This window comes from Stegastes partitus, unplaced genomic scaffold, assembly GCF_000690725.1.
Source record: "Stegastes partitus isolate 25-593 unplaced genomic scaffold, Stegastes_partitus-1.0.2 Scaffold89, whole genome shotgun sequence".
NCBI lineage: Eukaryota > Metazoa > Chordata > Actinopteri > Pomacentridae > Stegastes > Stegastes partitus.
Window position 1 is genome coordinate 804,017 of NW_007577820.1, and position 12,229 is coordinate 816,245.

Consider the following 12,229-nt stretch of genomic DNA (forward strand, 5'->3'; position numbering starts at 1 on the left):
ACATCAGAACTGTTGGTTTTCAGTCGAAGACGCGGATTCTGGAGGAGACGCTGCGTCTGCATCGATTTTACAACAGCTGCCAGGAGTTCGAGTCCTGGATGGAGGACAAGGAGAACATCCTGAACACCTTCAGCACCGACGGAGACAATCTGGGAGTGGTTCAGGCCAAGTATGAGGTGAAGAGTCACCCAGTGTGATAGAGACAAAAAGTTAAAAAAACATTCTGGGAAGTCAGCTCTGTGTGCTTCAAGAGCCTTTATTCTAACCTTCAGTGGGTTGTGAAATATATATTTATATTTATTTTATTTGTTTATTGAATTTTTCAGAGGTCGAGTTCCGAATCACCTAGACACAGATTAATGGTTTTTACAGAGAAATGTGTCTTTAAACTTTGGATTCAGCCAGTGTTGACTCGGTGTTTCAGAACTTCCTGACTGAGTTGGTGAGTGGGCGGGGTCAATTGGATGACATCATCAAAATGGCAGAGGAGATGGTGAGGAGTCGGCACAGTAAGCAGAAGGAGATCCAGGCCAGGCAGAGGAGCGTCTCCAAGAGGTGATTCAACAGCAACGCGACTGTGCAGCACCTGGTCATCTGTTGAATACAGAACAGCATCACACCAGATGTTCTCACATCATGCCAAACATACCAGAATCATTTCATATAAAATCAGTCATGCCAAACCTCTTTAGAATCAGCTGATTCTTTATCTCCAGCATACACATATAGGACTGACTCAGTGTTGTGACGGTTTTAGTTTGTGAGTGAACAGAATCTCAATGACTGAGTTAGAAAATAGCTATCTGACAGTGAATCCTGTCAACAGATGGTCCTGGTATCTTCTGGAAGTAAAACGGTCCTTCCATTGTCTAGAACTTGTTCTGACCAACCACCATCACACATGAGACTGGAAAGTTTACCCAGAATTCACTTTTTAAAGTTTTCTCTGATGAATTATTTGAAGACAAGACAAGGTTCTTTGGTCAAATGAGACCAAAATGGAGCTTTTTGTCTGTTAGACTAGATGCTAGATCAGCTAATAAAATATTCATAGTATGAAGGTAAACGTTTGCAAGGCTTCATTAAATAAACTAAAATTACTGTAGATAAAGAATCAGCTGATTCTGAGGAGGACTGACTGATTGATGAAGCTCTTCTGCAGCTCATGTGATTCTGGTTCTTTGTGTCCTCCAGGTGGGATCGAATCCAGCAGCTGAAGGATGAAAAAGGCCACGAGCTGCTGAGCACGGCAGACGTTCAGTCGTTCCTGCACAGCTGCGAGGAGGCTAAAGCTCAGCTTCAGTCTCAGCTGTCGCAGCTGGATGACGTGAACATCGACTGCAGCTCCTTCACGCTGCTGAACGAGGAGAAGAACCAGACTCAGGCCCTCAGAGACATCCAGAACCTGGAGGCGAAGATCGCCTATCTGAAGAGCGTCGCCAAGATGTACGGCTCTGATTCACTCTGTGGGACTGAAGCAGGGTTCAGAGTAGACGGACAAACTGTTACTCGGAGTAGTCCTACTAAAACCAGTTTACTAGAATAATAATAATAATAATAATAATAATCCTGAACAGTACAGACAGGTTGAACTGAGTACACCTACATTTTATAGAAAAATTCAAGCTGATTCTGTAAAACAGCAGAAAAAGACACAAGACAGTCCGTCAATGTGTAAAAGTCAGTCGCTGTGTTTCCATATAAGTGAATTTGAAGCACACGTGTGAAATGTTGCTGCTTGTTTATTTTTTTACTTCAGTATTAAGAAGCTCTGAATATTTTAGGTGCCTGTTTGCTGCCTTGTTAGAAACATTTTAACGTCAAAGACAGATCCACTGACTTTTCAGATTGAACTTTTTTCTGGTTCGTCAGCTGAAGCTGAGGTCATGTTTCCTTCAAGAAGCTGCGGTTTGAGTCGACCTCAGCATCCCTGATGTGGTTGTGTGTGTTGCAGGAAGCAGGACTGCAGCCCAGCAGAGAGTGCCGCCATCATGGAGGAGGTTCGAGGTTTGGAGGCTCTGCTGAAGCAGGTGAGGATCCACAATAGTTTAGACTTTACACAGTGTTCCTACTGCGCTGCAGCAATTATTCAGTTAACTGTTACCTCAGTCTACAGATGCTTTGATAGTTGATTCATTGGTTTGAGCAACTTTTTATTAAAAACAGTCTAAATTCTCAGACTGCAGCTCCTTCAGTGTGAATATTTTCTGGTTTCTTTCCTCCCCTGTGACAGTAAACTGATATCTTTGGACAAAAAAGACACTTGAGGATACACTGTCATTTTTCACCACATTTTAGACTCTAACTACGAACATATTAATCAAGAAAATTATCTCCAGTGAAAGTAATCATTAGTTTCAGCCTCAGGTCTAACGGTGTCGACTGGTTCGATTGTGAAATGGATATAAAGCTTTGTTCTGTGTGGAGTGCAAGTGAAGTAATGATTAGTTTTTCTCAGGTGAAGCGCCAGGCTGCAAGCAGACAGCGCCACCTGGAGGACGCCCGCAGGCTTCAGAGCTTCCAGCTGCAGGCCAAGGAGCTGCAGCGCTGGGCGGGTTCGGTCCAGGAGCGCCTCCTGCAGGAGGAGTCGGCCGGAGACGTGGCCTCGGCGGTGGCTCTGCTGGAGCAGCACCAGGAGCTCCGAGTGGAGATGGAGGCACAGAGAAGCAGGTGGAGCTGACAACATTAGGCCATCTTCCCCGTGTGGTAGTCGAGAAGTTTGTCAGGTTTAGACATCTGGGACAAGTCTTGTCATTTTGAAAATTTTTGAGTCATTTTGGACTTTTGTTTTGTCAGGTTTAAAGTCACTTTGGAGAAATTTGAAATAGTTTTTGGCCGTTTTTGGTCTCTGAACAATTTCTGAGTTATTATATTTAAGTCATTCTGTATAATTTTTAAATTATTTTGGACAGTTTTTATGTCTCATGCATAAAGGCTTCATCTTAAATTTTAAATCTATTTAAAATAAAACAGAAGCTTCTCTTTAAAAGTTATATGGCAAATCAAATCACTACCTTTCAGAAAATCATTCCTGATTAAGAAGCTGTGAAGCTGATCGGGGGATTAAACAGATCGTTATTTAAATAGATTTTATTTAGCATCAGCTTCTTCTTGTTGACTCACAGTGTAATGACTGTTCATCACCTCTCAGGCTGAAGGAGATGGAGAAGTTGGGGAAATCCCTCCAGCAGGGCTCCACGGGTGGCGTCGACATCCAGCAAACTGTGGACGAACTTGGCGCCGTTTGGTCCGAGCTGGACGGGCTGTGGGCCAATAAAAAGCAGCGTTTGGAGCAGGGGGTGGAGCTACAGAGGCTGAACCAGGAGGGAGACCGGATCGAGGCGGCGCTGTCTGGACACGAAGCCCGACTCAGGGTCCAAGACGTCGGGGTGAGCAAACTCAGCATCTGAAGCTCAAATTTTACAGTAAACTGTGAATCTAAACGGAGATGCTGATCAGATGTTGGTGCTGATCGCTGCAGGACTCGGTGGATGGCGTTCACAGCCTGCTGGGCCGCCAGGAGGAGCTGGAAGGCCTCCTGAAGGCTCTGGACCAGCGGGTGGAGAAATTCAGCGAGCGCAGCAAAGAGCTGATCGACCAGCAACACTACGCCGCAAAACAGTAAGAAACACGGCAGAGGGCATCGTTTAGGAGCTCAGAGGGCTGTTTGGGTCCTTTTAAAATCCACAGATGTTGTTCAAACTGACCATCAAGGCTTTCTGCCCTCTCACTAGACGGAAAGATGCACAATTTAAATAATATCACGTCCCTGATTTCTATTTTGTTCATAATTTACCAGTTTTATTCAAATGCGATCGTCTGTATTATTTTGCAAACTTAAGGGGTGTGATGACATTTTATGTGCTTTTCCTTAATAAAGAGGATGTAAGGAGGCATTTAGAAGCTGTGGAACTTGAAGAAATTGTTTTAAAGTGTTTTCTTCAAACACATGAAATTAATTGAAAACAAATGGTTTGTGTACGGTATTAATTTTTACTTTTGGACTGTTAGAAAGTTTTTAAAAGCCTTTTTGTGGCAAATGATGATGGCAAATGTTGTTTTTCAACCCCTGTCCAACCGTATAAACAGCATTGACACCTGTGAAACAAAGTCGTTGTTCTTGGTTCTAAACACCAGATAAAGTCTGCTGATTAAGTTTAATGTACAAACATCAAACTCTAAATTTCCCTCGCTGCCATTTTATTCCCGTTTCTGCATTTTAATTTTTCTCTTTGGAGCGTTTTGAGGCTGCAGACATCCCTGTTCTTGTGTATGGTTGCCGTGGTGACAGGCGTTTTTCTGGTCTTCCAGCATCAAGGAGCGAAGCATCAGCATCCAGAAGGCCAACAAGAGGCTGAAGGAAAGCAGCCGACAGAGGAGGAGCCTCCTGCTGGCCTCCAAGAAATACCAGGTATCATCATCATCAGCATCATCGTCACCATCAAGCACAGACTGCTAACTTCACCACTCTGAGAAGGTTCAGCAATGAGAAACTGATTAACCCCAAGGAAGCGCAGCCAATTAATATTTAGCATGCTGATGAGGCTCATTTATACTGCGGACATGTTTTATTCCCCATGAGAGCCAGCATGTGAACTCTACAGCAGAGGAGGCTGCAGCTTCAGGACTGTAGTTGTAGGATCCTTGTCTGATCCAGGACTTACAGTTTTAAAGGTTTATTCCATCTAAATAGAACCTCCTAACAAACACATTATGGTTTAAAGGCTTGTTCCACTCAAAGTATATCTTTCTGTTCAAGTACTTGCAGTTTAAAAGGTTTGTTACATCCAAATAATTTCTAACAAGTTGTGGGTTTAAAGGTAAATTCCACATAAAACCGTACGTACTTCTGTTTTTTGTCTGGGGGCTGAAAAAGTTGCTCCACTTTGTGGTAACCCAGTGGTCGCCGTGATATCTGGCCACAACTCAGGTGAGGGTTTTGGAAGTCCAGCCTCGCAACAGAAGCTTGATTATATCAGGTACTGGGCGTGTGGACTGTTCAAGAATGGGATTCGTATTGTATAAGAGCTCTGTCCAGCAGCCTTTAACTGTCGCAGAAATCTGTCATGGTCCCACAATGCTCTCAGCTTGTCTGTAGTCTGAGTGACACCTCCTCTGGTCGCTACCATTGGTTAAATCATTAAATCTAATAAATTGATTAGCTGATAGCCATTCACATCCATATTTAGCATCATTACAGAACATAGTATCTGCAGGAAAACAACCAAACTAATCTTACATTTATTTCAGTCATCATGATAAGAATCATTTTCTGTTTTCTTCTGCTGCAGGAGTTCCAGAGAGACGCGGACGAGCTGCTGTTGTGGATGGAGGAGAAGTTTAAGGTGGCTGAAGACGAGTCGTACCGCGACCCCACCAACATCCTCAGGAAGCTGAAGAGACACGAGGCAGCCGAGAAGGAGATGCAGGCCAACCAGGTGTGGCTGGACCGACTCGTTCAGGTAAACTGACGCCCACTAGTTCCAGTTTAAAGAAACACCTCTGACAGCTGGTTCTCTGAGAGTTCATGTGAAACGTGTTGTGTGATCAGCTGGGACAGGAGATGGTTGCTGAGGAGCACCACAACAGCCAGAGCATCAGCAGAAAGTCTTCTCTGCTCAGCAGCCGCTGGAGGAGGCTGCAGGACAAGATGGCCGACAGAGGGGATAAACTGAGGCAGGCGGGACAACAGGAGCAGCTGATGGAGCTGCTGCAGGTAAATTACTGAGGGAGTTGGATTTCTGTCCAGGTGTAGCACAAGTTTGAAGAATTTGAATCACAGGACCAGTGAGTTAGCAGATTAAATGTAGGTGCTTTCATTTGTATTTACAGTATACAACCAAACAACAGAACGTCCCTTGAAAGTTAAATGATTCTTAACCTAATCCCCTTCCAATATTTGCATTGTTTCGAAGTTGAACAGTAAAATATTTCCTCCAGTGACCAATCAAAAACAAACTATTTACGAAGACTATATCGAAAATTCACGGCAGCAAAAGTGAACATCCCAACCTTCTCAGTTCTGTATGTATGGACTGTGTCTATCTATGTCTGCATCATGGCTCCACATGGAGAAGACCTGAACAGAGGAGAAGAAACATCTGACTGAGAGACTGGAAAAAGATGGAAAAGGATCCAAGAACTAAAACCCAGTGCAGCCCAGTGTGAGCAGTAACCAGGAGGTCCAGAAGGAGCCATAGTAGCACTGATCAGGGCTGCAGTGGTCGTCCTCCTACAATGACTCCACGGACAGTCAACTACTGTCACTATGGAGCTGTGAACACCAGACAAAGGCAGCTGCTTCAGACTTGGCACAGGGCTTATCAGTGGAGACCAGAGTTAGTGTGAAGCTCAGACAGTGTGAAGGACAGTTTTAACAACAACTAAAGCTCCTTGCTTGCTCTTTAGCTCAGAACATCCACATCAAACTTTACTAAAAACATGAACAGAAGCCTGATGGATGCTGGAGAACATTCTCTGGTCAGATGAAGATAAATGTGTTGGGCTCAGATGGAGTCCAGATGTTTGGTGTGAACCTGACCAGGACCACCACAGTGGATGCATGGTCCTGACAGTGAAGCACGGAGGTGGCAGCATCATGATATGGGGCTGCATGAGGGCAGAAGGTGTTGATGACATTTATAGGTCAGGTTTCTTGCCAGCGTTATAACAGAGTAACGGCCTGTTACGCTACTGCCTGAAAAGGTTAGGCTGCAAATTGAGCCATTACGTTGTTTTTGAGGGTACGTAGCGGGAAAATATTTAACAAGCGTCGATGCAGTTTCTCTGCCGTGGTCTTTGCTGCTCATGCTGCTATTCACGAGCAGCAAAGACGCTAACGTCTTCGACTGCTAACCGTTAGCAGCATTCGCTAAGACCCCCGCCAACCCATTATGATGTCAAAAAATCCTGGAGAGGACCCTGTAGGTGCAGCTTGAATGTGTGAGGATAAACCAGAATACTGGCTGACCAGATGCCTCCCAGTCTGCAGAAGCAAGAAAAGCTGTTCTTGTCTCCTCAGGACGCCAAGCTGAAGATCGAGGCCATCCAGTGGATGCTGAACAACGCCACCAAAGGTCACGACCTGCGCTCTAGCCGACAGCTGCTGAAGGTGAGGCTGACGCTGATGCAGTGTTGTGTCTTCGTATCGATCAGTCAGTCATAAATGATGTGTTTGTGTTTGCAGGAGCACCAGCAGCTGGAGCAGGAGGCCAAGGAGCTGGCGGAGAAGATCAACTCCATCGTCAGCAGAGCTCAACACCTGGCCTCCAACCACTTCGACTCCCACCGGATCCTCCAGGAGACGGACACTTACCTCACTCTGTAAGTTGGCCTGCAGCGACGGGGGTTTAGCTCATCAGGCTGCAACTGTCTCTGATGTTAAATCCTGGCTTCAAGTGGTGCTGCATCTGTTGAAGCATCTTTAACCGTCACACTGAGAGCAACTTATCGCCTCAGGTGATAAAGCTGATTGTTGCTGAGTAAGTTTGTTGGATTTTTAAAAAGCTGTAAATTAGTTTTTGCTTATTTAACCTCCGAAGAACTCCACAGTGGTTAAATGTGCAACCACAAACAATCTTAAAGCAGGAATTTCAGAGAGTTCAGGTTCTCTACACTTTGAATTATTCCTCAGAATGATAAAATATTAAATAAACATCAAGGAAAGTAGAAAATACTTACCTTACATTGCTCATCTTACAACCCATAGTTAAAAGTATTAATTTTTGGAACTAAATCTTCCTTCTGCTTCTTTTTCTGCTTGGTTTCGTGTCATTTTGCAGCTCGTTGTGGTTTTTTGTGTTTCTTTGGGATCACTTCATCTCTCTTTGTTATTTAAACAAAAAAATATTTCCATCCAAAGACTCCAGCCGTTTAATCATACGACTACAAGTTTGCATCGCCTTAAAACATGATTGTATTTCTTGTTTGTTTTCCTTCGTTCTTTGTCTGGTGAAGCTGTGAGAAGGTGTAGATGATATTCAGTGTGGTGTTAAAAGTCTGAAAGCTGTGCACGTTGATGGTGTTGACTCACTGATCTCTGTGCTGTAGGTTCAAGTCCCTGCAGAAACCTCTGGACCAGCGCCGGGCTCAGCTGGAGGCGTCGGTGAAGCTGTTTGAGTTTTATCACGATGTGGATCTGGAGCTCAGCTGGATCTCTGAACGGGTTCCTGCCTCCGTGTCGACGGGATACGACAAGTCTCTGGCCGGAGCCACCAGCCTGATGCAGAAACACAAGGTACCTCCTGGGTTTCAGATATTTACCATCTGAGGAAGCTCAACTTCTGCAGTGTTTGTTCTCCAAAGCAGTGATGGTCTGTGGCATCTGTCTTCACATTTATAAATCAGAGCTGTGCTTCTTTAGGAGCTGCAGGCTGAAGTCAACGGCCACCGAAAGCGCCTGAACCACGTCCTGGACAAAGGACAGCGCCGGGCCAAATCCAGCAAATCAGACGCAGAAGAACTGCTCAAGAGGTGCCGGCGGTTGTTTTTGAAAGTTTCCTTTGCATGTTATGAGAAGGATGCATTCGTCTTCACTGAATGAACAAGAACAATGATTCTACAAATTAAGATTAGTTTTAATGCAACGCTGTCTCGGTCAGCATCTTTACACAGCAGGAACTTTAAGCAGGTGCAACTTACAGGAACGTAATCTGTCCTTTTAAACTTTCTGTTTCCATTATGGCTTCAACCCCGATTTTAACTTTGAGTGCACCACAGCAACAGCAAATAGCAGCTACAGGAAACAGAACAGTGGAGGGTTGTTTTGTTGGCCAGTTTACAGAATATTACTTTGGTGGTGATGTTTGAGGAGAAGAAGCTGCTGGAGGAGTTCAAGAGGACATAAAACATGCCGTTTGTTGTTGTGCTCTCTGAGTTTAACCAATCAGCGTCGAGACCCACACAGCAGCTTTTCAGGGTCACTCAGAAATACCTGCTGTGGAGGTTCTTCTCCCCTAGCAGAGGTTCTACAGGGTTGGTTCCTGTGTTTGAACAAAGGTTCTCGTCGCCCTGACAGTTCCTGCCTGTGGTGATCAAATGAGCAGCTGTTGTATTTCAGTTTTGTGTGACTGTCTATATTTGTGCTGTTGTTGTAGGTGCAGCCACCTGCGTGCAGAGTGGGAGGAGCTTGAGGAGGCCTGCAGCAGGAGAGCAGCTCACCTGAGCAAAGCCATCACCAGGGAACAGGTGAGACCCGCCATGACATTTAGAAGAGAAGTTGAAGGCACTGAATGCTGAAGCTACTTCACTGGCTGGGTAGTTGTTTTATCTGTGGTGGTTTTGTGTCACTTTGTGTTGTTGGTTTGTCTCTTTGTGTGAGTTTTGTTGTGTTTTTGTTTTTTGAGTGTCTGTGTAGTTTTGTGTCTCTGTGGTGGTTTTGTGTCTTCTGTCTCTTTGTGCTGGTTTCTAGTCCTGTTGTGGCTTTTATAACTTTATTGGATTTATTGAGTTTCTTCGTTGTTGTCTTCTGTCTCTTTGTGTTGGTTTTCCATCTCTTTATTATAATAATAATAATAATAATAATACATACATACATACATACATACATACATACATACATTGCGCTTTTCAAGACACTCACTTTACAGCGTAGATATCCTTTAGAGTGTTTTTGTGTATTTGGTGGTTTTGTGTCTGTTTATAGTTGTTTTGAGTGTATTTGTTGTCATTTTGTGTCTCTTTGTTGTGTTCTCGTAGTTTAATGGTATCAGCTGGATGAGCTTGAGTTCCTTGAAGACGTTCCACCTCTCATCCAAGAGGCTTCATTAGTTCTGACTGACTATTTGGGAGTTCCACATACTGATATTCTGAAGGATGAGAGGTGAAATATCTTCAAGAAACTCAAGCAAGTCCAGCTGATACCATTAAAGTATGAGAATTACCATGACCTGGAAGACTGAGAATCTTCACAGACATCTATTTGTTGTGGTTTTTGTTTGTCCCAGTTGTTTTTTGTCTTAAATAATGTTCTCTGAATGCGACCTGTGTGCAGCTGCTGTTGGACTGTTCAGAGCTGGAGTCCAGACTCACCGAGATGCTCAGTCTGGTGAACACCGACGACTACGGCAAAGACCATCTGGCCACACAGAGCCTCATCACCAAACACCAGGTAGGACGTGCTAACTAACCCGCACAGGGCTTCCGATCGGTCCCTGAGGAACTCCTCGGTCAATAAACGGTGCTCTGGTGGCTCTGCAGGTGCTGGAAGGCCAGCTGGAGGTGCTGGAGGTGGAGGTGGAGGAGTTAGGAGACCAGGTGGATCAGGCTCTACAGAACTGGAGGCTGGAGGAGCTCAGCAGACCCTACAGCCGAGTGAGCAGCCTCCACCAGCAGCTGCAGCACCAGGCTGCCCTCAGGTAGACACCCAACAAGCCCAGAACAGCAGCACAGAACTGGACCGTCAGGAAGAAGTCCAGTTACCAGGCTGGTTGTTCAACTCAGCTGCTTGTTTTTAACTCGCTTCATAAAGGACACACAGATACATCGATGTTTGAATGCGGTGCAGCTCCTGCTTTTACACTTGACTTGAATAATTATTACATTTTCAGTCTCTTTGTGGTTTGATTATCCTTGAATCGTTGTGTCTCTATCTTTGGTCACTTTGAGTGTCTCTGTGGTGGTTTTAGATCTTTTTTTATGTGTCTCTCTGATTGTTTTGTGGATCTTTGTGGTTTGAATCTCCTTGTTGTCATGTTTGCGTCTCTTGGCGGTGGTTTTGCTCCTTTTTATGGTATTTCTGTGTCTCTGTCATTGTTTTGCCTACATTTTCTGCAGTTTTGTGTCTTTTCAGTTTGGTTTTGCATCTCTTTCTGGTATGTTTTTGGATAGATATGTCTTTTGTGCTTCTTTTTATGGTATTTTTTAGTCTCTAGGTCAGTGTTTTCAGTATCTTTGTGGTTGTTAGAAGCTTTTTGTCCTGGTTTTGTGTCTCTTTGTAGTGTTTTTGCATGTCTTGTTTATACTTTTGTCTGTTTTGTTGTATTTTAGCTTCTCCTTACGACTTTCTAAAAAGGAATCACATTTATAATCGATTTAATCATATTACTGCAAGTCATCTTTACATAAAACACAGAAAGCATGTGACGTCAGAGCTAGTTGGGTTCAGAGAGACAGCTGTTGGGTCAATCAAGTTATTTCCCACCTGAGTGTCCACGTGTCTCCTGTCAGGGGTCAGAAACTGAACGAAGTCCTTCATCTCCACGAGTTCAGACGAGAAGCTTCAGAGCTTGAGGACTGGATGATCCAGCAGCGACAGACGGCAGAGTCTCAGGACCTGGGCAACGACTACCAGCATGTTCAGGTTACGTCTCACCACTCTGACTGTAAACAGTGACTGAAAGACAGCTGATGGTTCACGCTGTAGCTGTAATTTAACATCAGTCTTAAACTGTGTGTTCTCTGTGCAGCTGCTTCGTGGGAAGTTTGAAGGTTTCCTGAAGCAGCTCGAGGTTGGAGAGGACCGACTGCAGAGCTGCAGCGACTCTGCTGCTCGACTGATCCGCGACAAACACCCGCAGAGCTCCGCAGTAAAAGACACACTGCAGCAGCTCCGGTAAGCTGAGAAACTACCGCTTCATAAGAAACCTCATTCGTCTGTGTTTGTGCTGATGTCTGTGTGTCTGCAGGTCAAGCTGGGAGGATCTGAAAGTCGTGGCGAAGGAGCGTCAGGATCAGCTGCAGACGGCTGAGGAGTGTCATCGCTTCTACCGAGACCTGAGCGATGCGCTGACACTCATCCAGGTATGTGTGCACGCCAGGACACAAATATGAGGCCGTTTCTTTAACTTTTATTCAGCCACAATCAACAACTGATTAACGGTAAAAATTAATGAAACATGGTGGGGGAGCTGCTTTCTCAAGCGAGGGAGTTTAAGTACACTACTCACAATAAGTTAGGGATATTGTTATTTACATGAGTGCTTTTCCTATTTGGTCTGAATTTTAATGAAATAAGTAAAAGTTCCCTTTGATATTACTAATAATGAATGAGAAGAAACACCATTTTCATTAGTTTAATATTTATTACCCCCAAAATGTAAACAATAACAAGGATAGCCCCAAATAACAAAAAATGACAATGTCAGTAGCGGGTGTTTCCACCATTTGCCGCAATGACAGCTTGACAACGACGTCTCATGCTCCTCACGAGCCTCATGATGTTCTGAGGCAATACGTTCCACTCTTCCACAAGTGCTACACACAGTTGCCAGGTCACGTGGGGGTGGAGTAC

The 12,229-nt window shown here is 44.5% G+C and overlaps 1 protein-coding gene across 1 annotated transcript in view; it reads left to right on the plus strand.

Moving 5' to 3' along the window:
• The window catches only part of sptbn5 (spectrin, beta, non-erythrocytic 5), a 61,575-nt gene that overhangs the window by 20,975 nt on the left and 28,371 nt on the right, over nt 1–12,229 (plus strand). Inside the window, exons 20-39 of the mRNA XM_008277139.1 lie at nt 24–176; nt 425–555; nt 1,195–1,446; nt 1,955–2,030; nt 2,459–2,670; nt 3,152–3,389; nt 3,482–3,621; nt 4,312–4,411; nt 5,292–5,462; nt 5,552–5,716; nt 7,022–7,111; nt 7,187–7,323; nt 8,050–8,236; nt 8,363–8,472; nt 9,096–9,186; nt 9,992–10,108; nt 10,198–10,355; nt 11,167–11,299; nt 11,406–11,551; nt 11,625–11,739. Of these exons, the coding sequence (XP_008275361.1) occupies nt 24–176; nt 425–555; nt 1,195–1,446; nt 1,955–2,030; nt 2,459–2,670; nt 3,152–3,389; nt 3,482–3,621; nt 4,312–4,411; nt 5,292–5,462; nt 5,552–5,716; nt 7,022–7,111; nt 7,187–7,323; nt 8,050–8,236; nt 8,363–8,472; nt 9,096–9,186; nt 9,992–10,108; nt 10,198–10,355; nt 11,167–11,299; nt 11,406–11,551; nt 11,625–11,739 (2,922 nt within the window). The remainder of the gene's footprint in view (nt 1–23; nt 177–424; nt 556–1,194; nt 1,447–1,954; nt 2,031–2,458; nt 2,671–3,151; nt 3,390–3,481; nt 3,622–4,311; nt 4,412–5,291; nt 5,463–5,551; nt 5,717–7,021; nt 7,112–7,186; nt 7,324–8,049; nt 8,237–8,362; nt 8,473–9,095; nt 9,187–9,991; nt 10,109–10,197; nt 10,356–11,166; nt 11,300–11,405; nt 11,552–11,624; nt 11,740–12,229) is intronic.